The sequence below is a fragment of the Macrobrachium nipponense genome, chromosome 3, assembly GCF_015104395.2.
Source record: "Macrobrachium nipponense isolate FS-2020 chromosome 3, ASM1510439v2, whole genome shotgun sequence".
Classification (NCBI taxonomy): domain Eukaryota; kingdom Metazoa; phylum Arthropoda; class Malacostraca; order Decapoda; family Palaemonidae; genus Macrobrachium; species Macrobrachium nipponense.
The window spans coordinates 102,431,048-102,449,205 of NC_087202.1; the positions used below are offsets into that span (position 1 = coordinate 102,431,048).

The following is an 18,158-nucleotide window of genomic DNA, read 5'->3' on the forward strand; positions in this document are numbered from 1 at the left end:
AAAAAGTTATCCCAGCAACCATATTTAAAAACATTTTTTATTTCATTTGTAATTAAACAAAACTTCCAACTGTATTGTATATATTAATTGAAATTGCCATTTTCATTGCAATAGTAATGCGTCATTGAATATTAAATTGCAATGTTAAAAAGGTATCTAAAATATTACAATTTTCATTTGAACCATGTCATTGAAGTCCAAACAAATGTCAAGACAAAAAAAAATGATAAAATCCTTTAATCACTTTATACTAAATTCCAACTTCCTACTTGGTTAGATATTGGTCATGATATTTAGTGATAAAATGTAGGTTAATTTAGCTGTAGAACACCATACCAAATACATAAGGGTCAGGATTTATTTACACAGCAATTATGAGCTGAATGGATAACTCCATGAGCATTGTATTACTGTGCTCACACTTGCATTGTAGTCTTCAGCTATATTTTCCCAATTATGAACAAAATATGAAATAAAGACAGAAAAAAAAAAATATATAAAGTAATGCAAGAGAAGTGACTACATACTTGCCTATTTACATTTCTGAAATTTCTTCTGTACCAAAGTTTATTCATTGTTGACCTTGCTTCTTGGGCAGCCCTTCACCCTAAAACAGTACTCCAGCTTATGCCACTATTGTGGATGCCAACCTTACATCTGGGGTACCAACTTTCAGACCTTTTGTGGACGAATGCACATTGTCTAAATATTTCTATGGATTATTAACAAAAATTTGTCTAATATTTCTATGGATTATTAACAAAATTGTCTAATATTTTTTTTTTTTTTTTCTTTGGATTGATTAACAAAAATTAATACAAAACTAAGTTACACACTCTTAAGGCATGGGGTTTTATATAGTACATAAAAAATAAGGCTCCCTCCGAATTAGCTATTCTTGCCATTAGGCATATGAAATCTGTAAAAATGTGGCAACTCCTTTGATTTTACTGAAGAAAGTTCATGAGTGGGACTTAATTGCCTGTAGCATTTGAAAATAATGTGTCATTATGTAGTACAGTACCGACTTTGGTCATTAGGTGACAGTGTAAATACGTACTATTAATGAAGTATATATAGTATGTTGTGGGTTAATACTTTGTAATTAGATTTTTTTTGGCCTTGTGGAGAAGCATCTACCCAAAAATGCTGAACCATTTACAAGCACACTAGCTACTCGACAACAACACTAATTTCACAACTGTTTAGCATTAGCCCATTATTGAGTATTTACCTAACAACGAATAAGATGGATACATATTGAGGGAACTGAAAATCAGCAAAACTAATTTTAATTGAAATTTTATCAGTAACCATTATTTGAATTTTGCTTTGTAAACTCTTATCATTTATGGCAAAATGCATGTCATTGGCTGGAACTCTGAAATGAAATTAGGTCCAAGAGATTTATAATTTTGTATTTCACCTCCAGTAACTAGGGTGTAATAGGCTGGTGATGAGTGCTATTTGCTTGACTACAAGTCTTACACTGCAGAGCTATTTCTTGGCCATATAGTTTTCTGTTACTAAGTAATGAGTGCTTATAACATCAAGAATTTGTAAGTCAAAATATCATTATTCTCAATAAATGAAGGAAAATGCATACAAAAATCGCAGTACTCTCCCAGCAAATGGCCTATTTTAATATCTCTTTTCTTTTATAAGTTTTAATAGATCTCATCAAATGGTCCAAACTATCCATTGTCCAAGCATTTTACATTCATACTATCAGTAAAAACAGGTGAAAGCCAGCATGAAGAGTATCAATCGCTTATTGATTTCCATTGAAATTTTTATAATGTTCAAAGCATATTCCTAGCCTTACAAACTGGTTTTTGCTTTCACCTTGCCTTTAACATGATAGACTGAACTGGTGTACTCTGTTGTGAGTTACAAATTGGATAGGTTGTATTGGCAGTAATCTTAACCTTAAATGTTCTACAGCACTGTACTGACAAGTCACCAATTAAACAGATCTACTACTACTCTTGCTAAATTTAGATTCAAGCTTAATCTGTATCATTTGGTGGAGGATAGCTATTAGAAAATAATTAGCATTCATGTATGTATGAGAAATGAGAACTCCTAAAATCTTTTATATTTTAAGAAGAAATAGAAACATGTTTTAATTGGTGTGTGATATTCTTTATTTGTAAGAATGGTTTTTGATACAGGCTGTCCCTGGTTATTGGGGAGGTTCTGTTCTGACGGTGTGATGACAAGCAAAAATTTTTAATAACTGAAAACTGGCAATTTTCATGACTTATCAGTGCCAATAATTGGTTATCGGTGCCTCTGTTTGGTACGTATCGGCTGCAGTAAGTGGAAATCGACGCCGAAAATTGTCAATTTTTGTCACTAGACAATTGCCGAAAAACTGAATCGCCAATGACTGGTGACTGCCTGTACTATTTGCCTTTAAAGTATAATTGTAATAGTACAGGCAGGCCTTGGTTATCGGCGATATGGTTTTATGGGGCTTGACTAGTTCCAAAATGTACCAATTATTAGTTACTGGCACTGAAGATAGATTGTTGGTGCCGATACGTACCTAACAGTGGTGCCATTAAGCGGTTATTGGCGTTTTTTCTGTTTTCAAGAGGCTATCCAGAATCTTATTTTTTTTTACACTTTCACCCTTTGTATTTTACATTTGAATGCAAATGAAATTTTTAAAAGGTTCATTGCTTCATAATGTACAAAACCAGTTTTACATCGGAGCACCTGCCTTTAGAGGACCCTCATTGACATAGTCAATGGAGAAAAAATATGTGAACGTTTCCCAGGGTAGTGCTCCGCTTCCAGTGAATGCAGATTTCTGACAGGCAGCTACACTATATGCTTATCAGATCAGATAGTAAACTAATGAATTGCAGTTCTTTAGGTACATGGCCTCATCCCCGACCTTCTATGATAAAAGGAGTACTATAAAGAAAACTATGGTCTGGATATGAAATTCAGAAGTCAGAATATATAATAACAGAAAATTCAGCAAAATTTTAGATAATTTCTATTTGTATGTAGTTAGATATTGTAATATATTAATGCTTGACCATTCCTTTTATGTGAATCCCTTATCTCTGACACTTCCTTTTATGTGAATTCCTTATCTCTGACCCTTCCTTTTATGTGAATCTCTTATCTCTGAGTTAGTCATTCAGTTGTGTTACTATTGTGAAACCAGTTTATAAAACCTTATTGTGAGAATATTGTACTACTGTCACTCTATTATTTATGCATCTTCCTTCAAAAAAAAAAAAAAGTTTGGTGGAAATGGTGATATTGGAGAAGCTAACTGTGAGTTACAACGTGTTGGTGTTCATGAGTTGTAGTTCAGTTAGAAGATCAGCTGATATTTGGGGATTGGGGTAAGCTTTGGTTTAGTACACTGAGCCACTAGAGCCATGGTGTAGAGATGTTAGTTGAGCTTTTTATATTAAAAAAAATATTTTTTAATCACAAAATTCTACCTGCCCTTCAGTAGCCAGTTAGCCACAAACCCTTTTTTGTTTTTCACAGAGGAAATATGTGGTATATAGCATGCATGGCAACCTTTGGCAAACTAAAGGATGCATTATGCACCTTTAAAGTGACCTCAGGCCACATGATGATGTTTTATTTGTATTTGTGTGCATCAAGTATCACCCCAAACTACCCTACATAATTATCAGTGCATATAAATATGTTTTAAGTAATGATATACATATAGTAGGCACAAAAATATTGCTACATCAAGTTATTTTACAGCTGTACAACAGTCAGTCTTGACTTAGTTTTAGATTTGGTTTACTTTATTAAAAAAAATAGTTTGCATAGATAAGTGGTTCAAAAAATGTTTATAAATTTTCATGCTGTTAACTCTGATTATGAGCCCAACTACCCCCTTTCTTTCCCACTTGTTGTGGACATAATTTGGATTAACATTGGCAAATTTGGTGTTTTTGGATGGCTAAGAGGGATTTACCCTCTTAATGTCAGTGTTATTAGTATATTTGTCCTCAAGATCCCCTCTCTATTGACTGTCTCTATAGTATTAAATCATTAATTGGTAGAAGACAGCAGCACTGATGACATTTTACTTATAAGCAAAAGAACTTTACAAAATTAAGGTAGATTCCGTACACTTAATTTGGTTGCAAATTATTTTGTATTGTTACAAAATCCCAGAGGGCTTCACACACACTTCTTGCAGGCCACATGTTGCACATGTTTGGTATAAAGTGTAAGCAAATATGCATCTGTTCTATGGAAATGCAATATGGTATATATGCAATTTAAGTCATTCATGTTATTAAATAGTAAATCTGATTCTCTTTTGTTTTGTACATATTTCAGAAGTCATTATTGTGTTTTATTTCTACTGTTAGAACACCTTTGTACATGAGCATTGCAATTTCATATTTAATACACAGAGGCATATATACGTATTTAGCGCTCTCTCTCTCTCTCTCTCTCTCTCTCTCTCTCTCTCTCTCTCCTCTCTTCTCTCTCTCTCTCTCGTCTCTCTCTCTCAATGCAATCATTTGGGGCTGAATCTTTTGCACTACTTATTATCATATTACTTTTAGTGGCAAAAAAGTAATGGCAAAACCTATTAACTCTGGTAACTTCCATGGAGGGATGATTGTTATTTTGAATTGAACCACCTCATTCTGGGCACCGTGAAGATTATTCAAAAAGTTTTACCCTATGTATCCATAAGGTTGTAGAGACCTATGGTGTGACTTATAGCAACCAAAATACTCTTAGCTGTTAGCAGTCTGAAAGGTTATAGAGTTGGGAATCTTATGTAATCAGTACCAACATTGTGCAGTGGAAGAATGATAACGAAGGTCAAAAATTACCCAGCATCTAAAAGAAGGCTAGCAACCATGTAGGTGAAGTTCTAAAGCACCTGCAGCCAACCAAATTTCAGCATGGTGTTCTCTGATGAATATATTTCCCCACCCACAGTTCAATTTACAAAAGATAAAGACTTTATATAATTTGAAAGCATTTTATGGTCAGTACCCCTGATGAGTGTGCCAGTACTTTCAGTATAATCAAGGCATCCTGACACCTAACTTTAGGGCTGTCAAATGAGGAACCCATGTAATTTTATGGTCAAAAATTAATCCTAAGAACCAGCTACACTGGATGGATGTATGATATTTAAAGCCCAGGCCTGGGGCCAAGAAGGCCATTCAGTGCCGTAATGAAGGTTAAATAAGTTGAATTATGGTAAATGAATTAATAAATTAGTGAAAGATGTGATTCATAAAATTAGATGTGACTAATAAAATATATTAAAGTTTAATGAATGGCGTAATATATACTAAAAAATAGTTTAATGTCTTTAAAAATCTGTATATGATATATAAATAATTATCTAAATGTTATTAAAAAAATTTATACACTTTAAAAAGGAGATGAGAGCAGAAATATCTGCTTCATCTCCCAAGATATTTGAAAGGGATTTACCCTGGAAATATCTTTCTCTTTGGTTAAAATATCTGGGGCAAACCATCAGAATGTGCTCCACTGTTAGCATCTCGCCACAGTAAGCACACACTGGTGAGCTGCTTCCTTCTAAAATAAACTGATGGGTTAAATAAGTGTGCCCAATCCTTAATCTCCTTAAAATAACCTCTTCGTCTGTCAAGCTGGAATGACGAAGCCACAGCAGTATATTTTTCCTAATATTTCTATACTTACTATTGGCAAGAAGAGGAGAAGTCCATCTTCCTTGCCATATACTTAATACATAAGACCTAATAGGACCTTTTAGGTCTGTATGAGGCACTTTTCCACTGAAGGTTGATTCTGGCAAAGCGCCAGCAGCTTTTTTGCTTCTGTCTGCAGTTCGTTTCCGTGAATCACCACATGAGAAGGGACCCAACAGAAAGAGACTGACTTACGCAGACAATATATACAAAAAAGTGACTCCTGAAGTTTTTGGATTAACGGATGAAAACTATTACATTTTTTGACAGCTTCTAAAGTGCTTTTAGAATCGAGTATATGACAAAAGTTAGTGTCACTACTTTGAAGAACTAAATCTAGGGCAGAGACTACGGCTGTTACTTTGGCAGTAAATATTGATGCAAAGTCAGGTAATTTAGCTGTATATGCTGTATCACCAAGGATAACAGCACACCCAACACCACTATCTGACTTTGATCCATCCGTATAAATTTTCACATTATTGGCATGCGTAATGTCGTGCTCTAAGAATTTTCCCCTAATCTCTTCTTCAGTACAGTCCTTAAATAATTTCTTGCATATTAATGCTTCAGGAATAAGCCATGGAGGATTTACTGGATGTTTTACTTCCAGGACTTTCTGGGATTTGAGATGGTTATCCCTAACATCCTCGTTCAGTCGAATTTGGAATGGTTTAGAAGCTCTTGTACCAGAGAAATTCCACGAGTCTGTTTCCTTGAGTACTTGAGAGGGATTTTTCGGAGCACTTTTCATTCTAGCCACGTATGGCAACCCTAGCTCTTGCCTTATTAGATCAAGGGGAAGATGATCTGTGTCAACATACATGCTTTCAACAGGAGAAGTTCTAAAAGCCCCTGAGATTATTCTCAACCCCATTGTTCTGTACAACATCCATTCCTTTAGCTTGGTTTTACAAGCTGAGGAATAGATCTGACAGCCATAGTCTAGCTTGGATTGACACAAGTCATATAGCCTCAAAGGGATTTTTTTATCAGCCCCCCAACTAAAACTAGAAACAACCTTTAAAATATTCAAAGATTTTTATACATTAATCTTTAGGGCATTTATGTGGCTGGCCCATGTTAATATATGGTCAATAATCATCCCCAGAAATTTTATTTCATTTTCATAAGGAAGGATAGATCCTTTTAAACTACGTAAGTGTGGGAACTTATTCCATACGCCGGCATCTAGTAAATCTTACTGCAACTGTTTTGGAAGAGAGAATTTAAAACCATTCTCATCAGCTAGTAATTGCATTACTAGACCTTTGCAGATGTTTACATACTGACAATGAATCATATCCTGTGCAGTATATTGCAAGGTTATCAACAAAAAGTGAGCATTGAACCGGAGGCAAGATTTTTTCAACCACACTATTTATTGCCACTAAAAGAGTGTTATACTTGAAACGCTTCCTTGGGGAACTCCTTCCTCCTGCACAAAAGGTTGGGAGAAAGTTTCCCACTTTTACCTTAAAAAATCTGTCCATTAAAAAAGGGATATATAAATCTGATAATTCTTCCACATATGCCCATCTTGTGCAATTGTTTCATGATCCCAATTCTCCAGGCAGTGTCATACGCTTTTTTGAGGTAAAAAATACTCCGATGGTCTGACATTGTTTGGCGAATCCTTGCTGGATTTGGTTGGTCAGCCTCAGCAATGGGTCAAGGGTGGAGTGGTTTTTCCTGAAACCAAATTGAAATGATATTAATCCTTTAGTTTCGAAGTGCCAAACTAGTCTAGTATTTATCATTTATTCCATGAGCTTACACACAGCCGGTAAGAGCTATTGGTCTATAGCTGGTGGCTAGGGAAGCATCTTTATTAGGTTTTTTAATTGGAACAAATATGGATATTTTCCATTCGTTGGGTAAGATTCCCATTTCCCATATTTTGTTTATAATCTTGAGTAAATATTTTCTGGCATCGTCTGGGAGGTGTTTAAGCATTTCATATAATTATGAAATTGTGGATTCACTAGAGAAGAGCGCCTCCCATAATTCTCTCAAGGAAAACCTGTAGTTGTATGGTTCAGATTTTCCTGAATCAAATTCCAGAATCATTTCAAAAATTCCTAATTATTTTAAATTCTCGAGAATAATTGTTGGCGCTGGAAAACTTCAGTAAAGTGTTTTCCTCCGCTCATTGGCAGCTTCAGTGGGCTTTGTGATCAGAGAGTCATTTATTTTTAATGAGGGTAATGGTGACGCAACAAATTTCCCACTCAGTTTCCTTATTTTGCGCCACACCACTTTCAGTGGAGTCTTTGAGTTTATTCCATTAATATATTAAAGCAAAGTTTCTCTTTTGGCTCTCTTATAAAAGTGCCGTTGCTTGGCTAAAGCACATTTGTAGATTAATTTAGACTGAGGAGAGCCACTAGTTTTGTAACGTCTGTAGCACTTCCCTGTGACTTTCCTCAGAATACCACAAGTCTTATTCCACCAGGGAACTGCAGGTCTACAAGGTTTGCCTTTTGTTTTGGGAATAGAGCCTTCAGCACTCTTCAGTGTAGTTTCAATAAAGTAGTAAACATCTAGATGAGAATGAAATGACTCAAACTCCCTATTTGGTTTGACACCTTTACTGAACTTATCCCAGTCTGCCTCCTCTAACTTCCACTTTGGTAAAACTTCAGATGGACCATTCACAGCATATTTCAAATGGATCGGGTAATGAGCACTTCCATTTAAATTTTTGTTAACAGACCAACTAAAATCAAGGTGGATACTTGTTGAAGAGATACTAAGGTCCAGTGCAGAGAAATGATGATCATGAATACTGTGCAAAGTCATTGACCCATTATTATATAGGATAACATCATTCCTATCAATAACATCCTCAATTAATTTCCCTTTACTGTCTAGAAGCCAACTTCCTCCCCAAAGGGGGTTGTGGGCGTTAAAATCTAGAGAAGTAAAGGAGCTGGAAGTTGGTTAATTAAGGACTGAATATCTTCACTGTTAAAAACAAGGTCTGGTGGAAGGTATAAGGAGCAGACTGTTCTCCTCTTTTCTAAGATGACTGAAATAGCAACAGCCTGTAGAGTTGTATTTAATTGTGTTATGGAGTGCTGCAGAGCTTTATTAGCAATAATTGCAGCACCTCCATGGGCCCGACCACCAATTGGGGAGAGGAGTTAAATATTCTAATAAGTTTAGGGTCCAGGATTATAAGGAGAGTTACCTAACATTGTCTTCTGCAGGCATATAATGGATTCATGAATTAAGACTTTAAGGTCTTCTGTATGGACTCTGAGACCTAAAAAAAGTGCTACTTCCCACTCCTTAGAGGGGAAGTACTGTTCCTTGTGTGGAGAGGAAAGTTCTCCTTTATAAGTGACTGTTTCTTTAATCACTTTCATTTGAATTGGAATTTAGAGTTTTTGGCTGATCATACTTCTGGTTATGATTCTGATCAGGAATTTCTACTGTGATTCGCAGGTTCATTAGTTTTTTCTTAGGGCGGCCAAGACTAATCAGAACTCACATGTTTTTGGGTTTGGGGGCTGAAACTGCTTTTGGAACCACCTTTCTAGGTGGAGAGATCTTTCCAAAACGCTGAACCCATTAGAGGTTTTTATTTTAAAGCCATCATTATTTGGGGATGTATTCCTTATGCGCTTCTTGGTGGTTGTAATTATAGTTTTGTTTTCATTTTTGTTTGTGACTGACAATTGATGGCTCTGAAGTAGCTCTATCTAATTGGGCTTGGTACCATTGGCTTATTCTTGCTGGAAGTGTTTTTGGAATAGCTTCCCAAATTATTAATTGATTTTGGCTCCCTTTTTTTGGAGGTGAGCCAGCAACTATCATATTACTAGTCACCTTTGTATTGACTTTGGGAGGCGAGTTTTCTGTACTTCTTGAAGTACAACTTTTGGTGTTGGACTCCAAGGCACTAGCAGATGAAAATTCTTGACAGATTGGGGATTTTCATTATTTACAGTCCGTGGAGTAGCAGTGTGTATGCCTACTTTCAGATGCAGTTATTAGTTGCCGTACATTGCTGGAATTTTTCATAAGTTTTATTACTGAAGTATAGGTAGAGTTGGCACTTTTGTTTGCCCCCATTATCACACGCTTTGCTTCGCTGATGCTGATATGTTCATTGTCAGCCACTGCCAATACATCTTCAAATCTATATCTGAGGCAAGCCCTAGAATTTGGAGAGTGATCACCCTTACACTGAAAACAGTATTGGGCTGCTACACACACGTCAAAATTATTATGCGCCGCAGAGCACACAAAACATCTTGAGTTGTTTTCACACGAGTTTTGAATGTGGCCATATTCAAAACATTTGCGACACTGTTTTGGATTTCTTTTATATCTTTTAACCTGCATCCTCTCATGCAAACAATGATAGTATCAGATAGGTAACTGGAGGAGAAGGTGAAAAGGATAGCTGCATCCCCTCCTAGTTTTTTTACACGAGATACACAAGAAGGACATCGATGGAGAATTCCACTTCAAAAACATGCAGGTCTTTTGAGAATATGTACTACCCCTTTCAGAGTGTTAATGAATCTATGCGATGCAATACATTCAATATTTCCACTTTCAGGAGGTTTAAAATTCGGTAACAAAATTGCTTGGGTTTCATTACCAGCTTCTATTAGCAATTCTTTCCATAACGCTTCAAGTTCCAATGGGAATGGAACTACCTTGCTCTCAATACATTCAGCAGCCTTTATAAAAAAATTTTCTCCCTCCTTGTAGCTAGCAACATGCCATTTAGGGGTAGAAAGCGCTCTGGTACATGGGGCTGCTCCATGTCCTTCATTCTTAGGAATAAAATCAAATGGCTCATCATTTAAATTTTTCACTGAAAACACTTTCATCTTAAGCACCAAATCATTGAGAATGTGGCCATGGAGTTGACGTTGTGCCTCACTAGCTTCCAAGGGTGAGGAAAATTTAACATAAGCAGAAAATGACTGCTTGTCTTTTTCTAGAACTAATTTCATTCTTTCCACTTTACCAAATTGTTTCATTACACTGTACAAACACTCATAATCTAATGACAAGTTTATAGTGCAATGAAGGACTCTACTATTAGGATCAAATCCACCAGATTTACTAACACCCTGGTGTCTCAGTGTTTGGTTCTGTCTGATAGCCGAGCTCATATCCATCTTCATGCCAAAAGTCGTTGCCAGTGCCAGTAAGTCGTTGGATCCAGGGAGGGAAAAATATTGTCCAAATCCATAGAATTATGCCAGTTTCACATTCAGAAGTACAAAAAGTGCACACCCAATACCTAAGAGCCCTGCCAAGACCCCAACAGCACATCTGAAAGGGAAACCAAGGCAGCTTCTAATGCTTAGTCTCACCACCCAACAACTGTCAAAAGCCCACAAAGCGATCCCAGGATAATAAGCACGCACACACCAGACCACCTCACACAAACCGGCTAACGTACACACCCAAAACTGCTTGGTTTTATCAAGAAAGTATCGTGGATCACTCAGGTATTCGCATTCGCCACCAATGGCACAAGTGATAGTTGACTCCCAATAGTCCACCCCATACCCTACCCTTTCTGGATCGCATCAATATGCTTGCAGTGGCCTAGGTATAAGCCATTCCGCCTGCTGGGAGTTCTGACCCCACTAATGGGGACAGACTCCCACTCCAAACGTATTTGGTGGGCTTCCGGACAGAAGCCAGGAGTCTCATCCCCAAACACCAGCCCCCCCTGGTTTCCGATGGGCTGATCCTTGGAGATGGTTCCGCCCTCAACATGGCAATAGGAAAATCCCATCAGTCTCTTAGGTCCAAACCATATCGGGTGGTGACTCAACCACCACAACTCCCACAATTAGCTTTGAATGCAAACCCCTTCCAAGGCACGATCCCTTTTCAGACTCACCTAAGCAGTGAAATTTTTCAAAAAGTGGAAAATCCCACTAGATTACTCCAAAAAATTTCTAATAATTTAAATACACGAGACTCTTGGACTCAAACCCGGGAACAAATTCCAGGGGTTCAAGAGCCCCCTCACCACGTCAAGGTGGTCTCACTTTGATGGGGGATTCTACACTGGCCTTTGATACATATTTTTTGGGCCTTGATGTATTTGCCTATAGTAAAACAAGGTTTGCTATACATAAATTTAAAACCATTTAGATCTGCCCACTGAATAATTTTATCCACCACCAATTAAGTTTCTTTTCATCCACTGCCATTCGTTTTCCAGCGAATTATATATGGGCAGGTCATCTACAAAAAGTGTGGATAAAATGTCATGGAGGATAATAGAGGATATCACATTCATGGCTAAGGCAAATAACTTCATATTCAGCACTACCTTGAGGGTCTCTTTCTTGCTGGCATTTTCTCTCAGCTATGGTGTTGCCTAGTCTGACTTGAAAAATCTATGTGCCAAAAATACTGTGATGAATAAAGTCAATTCTCCTCTCAGACCTGATTTATGCATATACTTTGAAGTATACCAAGCTTCCAAGCTGTATTGTATACCATTTTGAGGTAAGAAAACAGTGACATGATGCTGCTTGGATACAATTGGTTCACATATGGAGGAATCTAGATGGATCAGTAGTAGAGTGCACTCTACAGAAACAATATTGGGTAGGTGATAAAATCCCTCTCATCACCCAGTATCATACCAGCCTTGTGGTTACCATCTTCAACGATTTTACATAAGTAGGGTGTCAGAGCCATTGGTTGGTAATTTGCTGTTGAATATTTATCTTGTCACGGCCCTGGGGATGTGTCATTACAAGGTGCCAGAGCTGAAGCAAACTCTCAGTAAAGGGAGATTGTAAGATTCCCCCTCTTCCTGCTATAAAATAGAGTAATTTCTGTTCAGCATATCTGTGCAGTTGTCCTGAAGCAACTTCAGATTTACATAATATAAACAATAAAATGTTCAGCGAGGGCATTGCTCACTTTGGATCCACCTGTCATATATTGACCATTAATTTTTCAAGTAGGAGGTAGATTTGATTTATATTTACCCGGTAATTTTCTTACTTTCCTCCAAACAGCAGATACTGTGTTGTGTGTTCCATTGAGAGTCATTATCCTCCTCTGCACTATGAAATTAGAAATTAATCTGCATTGTTTTCTTCTGTATCACTAAACTCCTGAAATTTTTCCTAGTGTGCTTTTTCAAATAACTATTGTGGTGATCCCTTGACAGGTGAGCTTTCATTAATGTTGATGGTAGTTGGCACATGATCACTTGCATGCCAATAATCTAGTGTTCTCACTCAAATCAATGTGAAAGTGAGGGCCGTTTTATAATCAAGAATAACACATCCTCACTTTCTATTAAGTGATGATATAACACCATCCCTTGTGTTGGCTAAAACATCACCCCACTAAGGATGTCCATCATTCATATCTCCTGTAGCTGGTTCACTTATGGTAGATTCTTGGGTAAGCCTTATGCCTTGATACATATGTTTGGCACCCTCTGATTGGCTGCTAGTGGGAGGTAGGTGGCTCGCTCGGTCACATATTTTCGTATGTAGCATAGAAAACTAGTAATATGTTTATTTATTCATTTATCTCATGTTTTCCACAAGGATAGTTACGATTTGGTCATAGCATAGGATTCAGTATTAATCTTAGAACTAAATCATGATTTACAAAATTAGTAAGATAAAACACAAAGGAATTACCGGTAAAAGTTAGAGAGAAGCATTTAATTCTTTACACCTGTTTTCATTTATTGGATTTTGCATCATTCATGTGATCAAGATAAAATAAAACTTGTGTTTTTCTTACAATAAATTCACCTTGAGTATGCTGGTGGGCTTTTTCAGCATTTTAGATGCGTGTGATATGAGAAAATGACAAGTACATCTTATTATGTTGCATCCATACATGACTGTCTTCCCTGGACTGAATTCCTGCAGCCTGCCTAGATCTCCACTATACCAGATGCGTCTGATTGTTTTTTTCTTATCAGATATGTCCAGACATATGGACATAATATGGTATCGGGAGTGAAAAAATGTTTAAACAGTCATAATAAGAATTCTACGTGACATAATAATATGGTAAATATTATGGAAACTGCAAACTAATCCATATTGCTAATTGGCAACTGTCAATGGCTCCTCTAAGCTCTTGCCGAGAGGACCAGTGCAACAGTCTTGCTGATCAATGTCTCACGGCACCAGTACTCTCAAACTGAGTCAAGTACGGATTTAACATAAGACATGGTATTCCATTTTCTCTTTTGGCTGTCACATGCATCTAAAATCTGTAAGCACCAGCATATTCAGGGTAAATTTATTGTAAGGAAGCACAAGTTTTATTTTACGTATCTTGATCGCATGAATGATGCAAAATCCGATAAGTAAAAACAGGTATAAAGAATTAAATGCTTCTTTCTTCACTTTTACTTGTAATTCCTTTGTGTTTTATCTTTTTAATTTTAGGAAATCATGATTTAGTTGTATTATAACACCAAAACTTAACTATCTTCTGCATAACATGAGATAAATGATGAATTAAAAACATATTGCTAGTTTTCTAAGCTACAGAAAAAAATATGAGACTGAGTGGGCCACCTACCTCCCGATACCAGCCAATCAGAGGATGCCAAACAAACATTGCGTAGGCAGGGCTCGCACAAGAACCTACCTTAAGTGAACCAGCTATAGGAGGAGGAATGAGTGTAGGAAGTCCTATAGGTTAAATATTTTTAGCCTTTCATATTAGCCCTCAGACCTTGGCAATTCCACTTAAGTATATTAGAGAAAATAAGATTTATTATGTGGGAGACTATGTGAGGTCTTCCCATTAATTTGCAAATTTGTGATAACTACTAGAAGATGCACTGGATAATGTAGGTCATGAGATATTTGGAGTGTTACCATTCTATTTGTGGATCCTTATTGACTTTAATCATTTGTGAATCTTTTATCAATTTGGAAATTGTTGATGATAAACTTTCAATTTTTTAAGAGATAAGGATGGAGATCTTCCTCTTCAACAATCATTAAATTGTGAGCTATCAAGGTTAGACACTTGTACATCTTGTGCACATAGTAGCTCTATACTGAGTGAAGCCTCCCCTAGATATGGCAAAGACATTGCCCGAGAGGGATTCATCGAGTCTTCTGTTAGGGAAGGGAGGGATAGGGGAATGCAGATTATCTGTAAGGCCTTATACACTGCTCTCATTATGTTTATGATTTTTCTTCTAGGAAAGCACATACTGTATACCCTGAGAGTGTTACATGATGAAGTAGCTGTATGTTATAATTTTCTTTTGTTGTTACTGCCTTTCCATAACTTTTCAGGTTATGTTAGAAATGTTTTTGCATACCCCTATACCCATATGTTTGGTGGCACTTATTCACAGCTGCTGCTTCAGTTTCATATTGTTGGCAACTTTTGTCATTAGACTTATAATTCATATTGCAGTTGATGAAGTTGGCTTAAAGTGTGCAATCTCTATATAGAGCAAGTATCACATACTTTTTCATTTTTTAAAATTTGCGATGGGATTCCATACTTGAATCAACTGTAACATTGTAGTGATCTGTTTAAATGGCTTAACAGCTATTCTTTCACCTTCGGTATTCACTCTGGTCCTTCAAAAGTAAGGATAATTATAGATGTCTGAGGAACATTCTACACTTTGTGGACACATGCTTAATATCTCTAGTAAATTCATACAAATCTTATTGTAACTAAATTTTAAATAGGATTTGACATACCATAACTAAAATTTAAATGGGTTTAACATCAATCACTATTTCACTATTATTTTAAAGTTGCAAAGCATAATGACTACGAGACTGCATAATGAGAATATACTATTTTGTCCAAAACGGGAGATATCACTGGATTTTATTGTTTCAACCTTATTCTAAAGTAGTCTGTTCATTGTAAATTAATACCATTATCCTCTCTGGCTGTTGCAATAAGCCACACTGGAGGTTTAGGTTTTCTCTCCGACATTTTATCTTTTTTCCAAATTATTTGTTTTCTTGGTCCAGTCTGTAGGCCAGTAAACATCCAAGCCATAGGGAACAATTTCACTGAGAGTGCCATTAATGTTTTCACTGTGAATTTTTATATTACTGATGTCACAACTTGCCTTGGATAGCTTCCTCATGGTTACTGAATATTGTCTAAGCACTCCACTGTTCATATCGACAAAGATTCATTCTTAGTTCGACAACTGTCCCATAATGTTAAAAGTTTTATGCAGCATATCACAGAACGTTTCTAAATAAATTTTCATAACATGAAGAATTTTCAGTTTTTCAATGTTGGCCATATTCTGTGATTTATTTCTTCTAGCTTTATTATTATTATTTAACCACAAGTGTCATTAGTAACCTCACTTACATGGAAATTTGCTCCATTATCCTTACTATAATTCAAAAAAAGGCCTGTCCGCCATTGTTTGAGGGGAATTGCCATTGATGTTCTTGCCAGGTGTCATCATCTTTGCCAAGAGGGTACCACAAGGGTTCAGAGGTATTTGATTCTTTATTATTCTCCATAAAGATCAAAGTGAGAAAAAAATTAATGAATAAACCTGAAACTCTTGAGAGATATCAGCTTTTCATTGAGTTTATTCTTCTACCAGTGGCACTAGTAAGCGGTGGTTCCCTAATGTCCACTCCTTATCCTACCCCACAGGTTGGAACAACACAATTAGAGTGGCTCTAAGTAAAAGCTAAACCTGCTTGTTATGACAGAGTATTACAAGAATACAACTGTCCCCACCATAATTGTAATGTGGGGCAAACCAGACAGAATGCCAAGAGTCCAATCCCCAGAATCAGACCACCCATGGAATCCATGGCTCAGCTCTGCAAAACACCTCTGCCCTCGAGTTATCTATGTGATATCCCTCAAGTCCAAAAACATTATCTTTGTACAGTCGATGATCCCACCACAGTTCCTACTAGTAGCTTCAGAAATAAACCAAAGTCACAGCTATAATATAACTTTTTCCTGTTTATCAAGTCAAATAAATTTGCCAAGTGGAAAATTCCACTAGATCCCCCTCACCATGCCAAGGTGGTCTTGTGTCAAGATGGTGTTGGAAGCTTGAGTGTATGGTGCTATCTCAACGAAAAATTTCCATATTACTATATTGCTCAATCCACATTGTATGCCCAGTCTTGAAACTGAGTGGAAGGTCACTGAAAAAATTCCAGGTGCTTATAATCCAGCAGGCATTGATGGAATTTCTGATGTATAAAAGAAAAAGTATAAAAATGACAAATTTGTAACTAATTTGTATTTATTATAACTTACAAACCTTCAGTCTTAACATTAGGATAAATACTCAGCGTCAGCTGGAAACCGGTAAAGTTTAAAATAATTGTGTACGCAAGGGACTAATGGCATCTGTGCATAAAACTGTTGGTTTTATAATGAAAGTAGTAAAGTAGTTCATTGTGCAATATGTAATGTCAGTTATAAGGTTAAGTACTGGATGTCTTTGGTGCAATTAAAATTTCCCTTACTGTTCAGTATTAATGCCATATTCATCATGAAGGTAGGTTCCTTAATATGTTGAATTAACATATCAATAGTGATTCCTTGTAGTGTTAAGCTTTTCAGTGGTGCTTTTTCCAAATGTCTTTGAATAGTTGTTTTTGTGTGGCACGGTTTGCTGCTAGCTTTACCATTGAATGAAATTTATTTGTTTGTTTTCTCACTAAAATATTAATATTCATGGAATCACTTTCCGAAGTTTTATATTTCATTTGTGTGTGCTGTTCTAGATTTATGTGGCATATTTGATAGTTTTCTTATTGTGGTGGTAATTTTAAATTTTTTGTGCAGGAAATAATTTCTGTGGATATATGTAAATTGTTTTTGGTTAATGCTATGATTTTATTTTCTTTGCAGGACTATTTGCAAGAAAACCATAGTTTTGCCCCAAACAACCCATATTGGAGTGAAAGTAGCGTAAATGCATTATCAAAGGGAAAGCAGAAGGCAGGGATTAGCCAGAGAAATATTTTAGATTCTCTGTTATGGGGTGGATTGAAAAAAACAGAAGGAAGTGCAGAAAAGGAATCTAAAGGCCCTGTGTGGATAATTGAAAAGCCTAGGAATACTTTTGAGCCTTGTTACAGGTTGAATGACATAAGATCCCGGGCAGACATGGATAAATCTTGGAGGAAAACAGACAAGGAACTCGATAAGGAATCTCAAGAAGTGATGCAAAATGCAGTCATGGAAAATGTACCTCATCCAACGAACACGGAAGTAAAGGAAGAGAACTTAAATGCCATGGAAATAGCAACACTAGTTCCAGAGGATAATAGAGAGGACCCTGAGGAAGACAAAGAGGAAAAATTAGGCTGCACAGAGTTTAAAGGCAAAGGTGGTGATGCTGAAATTGTTCATGGTACTAGGACTAGTGATGTCAGGAAACAGGAGCATTTCCTGCAGGGCATTGAGACAATTAATGATGAGCCTCTAACTGAAATT

At 36.5% G+C, this 18,158-nt stretch overlaps 1 protein-coding gene and 1 long non-coding RNA gene across 5 annotated transcripts in view; one reads left to right on the plus strand and one right to left on the minus strand.

Moving 5' to 3' along the window:
• Positions 1-18,158, plus strand: part of LOC135221922 (serine/threonine-protein kinase/endoribonuclease IRE1-like) — a gene marked incomplete at its 3' end in the record, with an annotated part of 223,076 nt that extends 204,918 nt beyond the window's left edge. For all 3 annotated transcript variants that reach the window (XM_064259948.1, XM_064259946.1, XM_064259947.1), the window contains 1 exon segment: positions 17,571-18,158. In XM_064259948.1, coding sequence (XP_064116018.1) covers positions 17,571-18,158 — 588 coding nt within the window.
• The window catches only part of LOC135221926 (uncharacterized), a 189,201-nt gene that overhangs the window by 16,938 nt on the left and 154,105 nt on the right, over positions 1-18,158 (minus strand). The gene's annotated exons all lie outside the window — the stretch shown is intronic.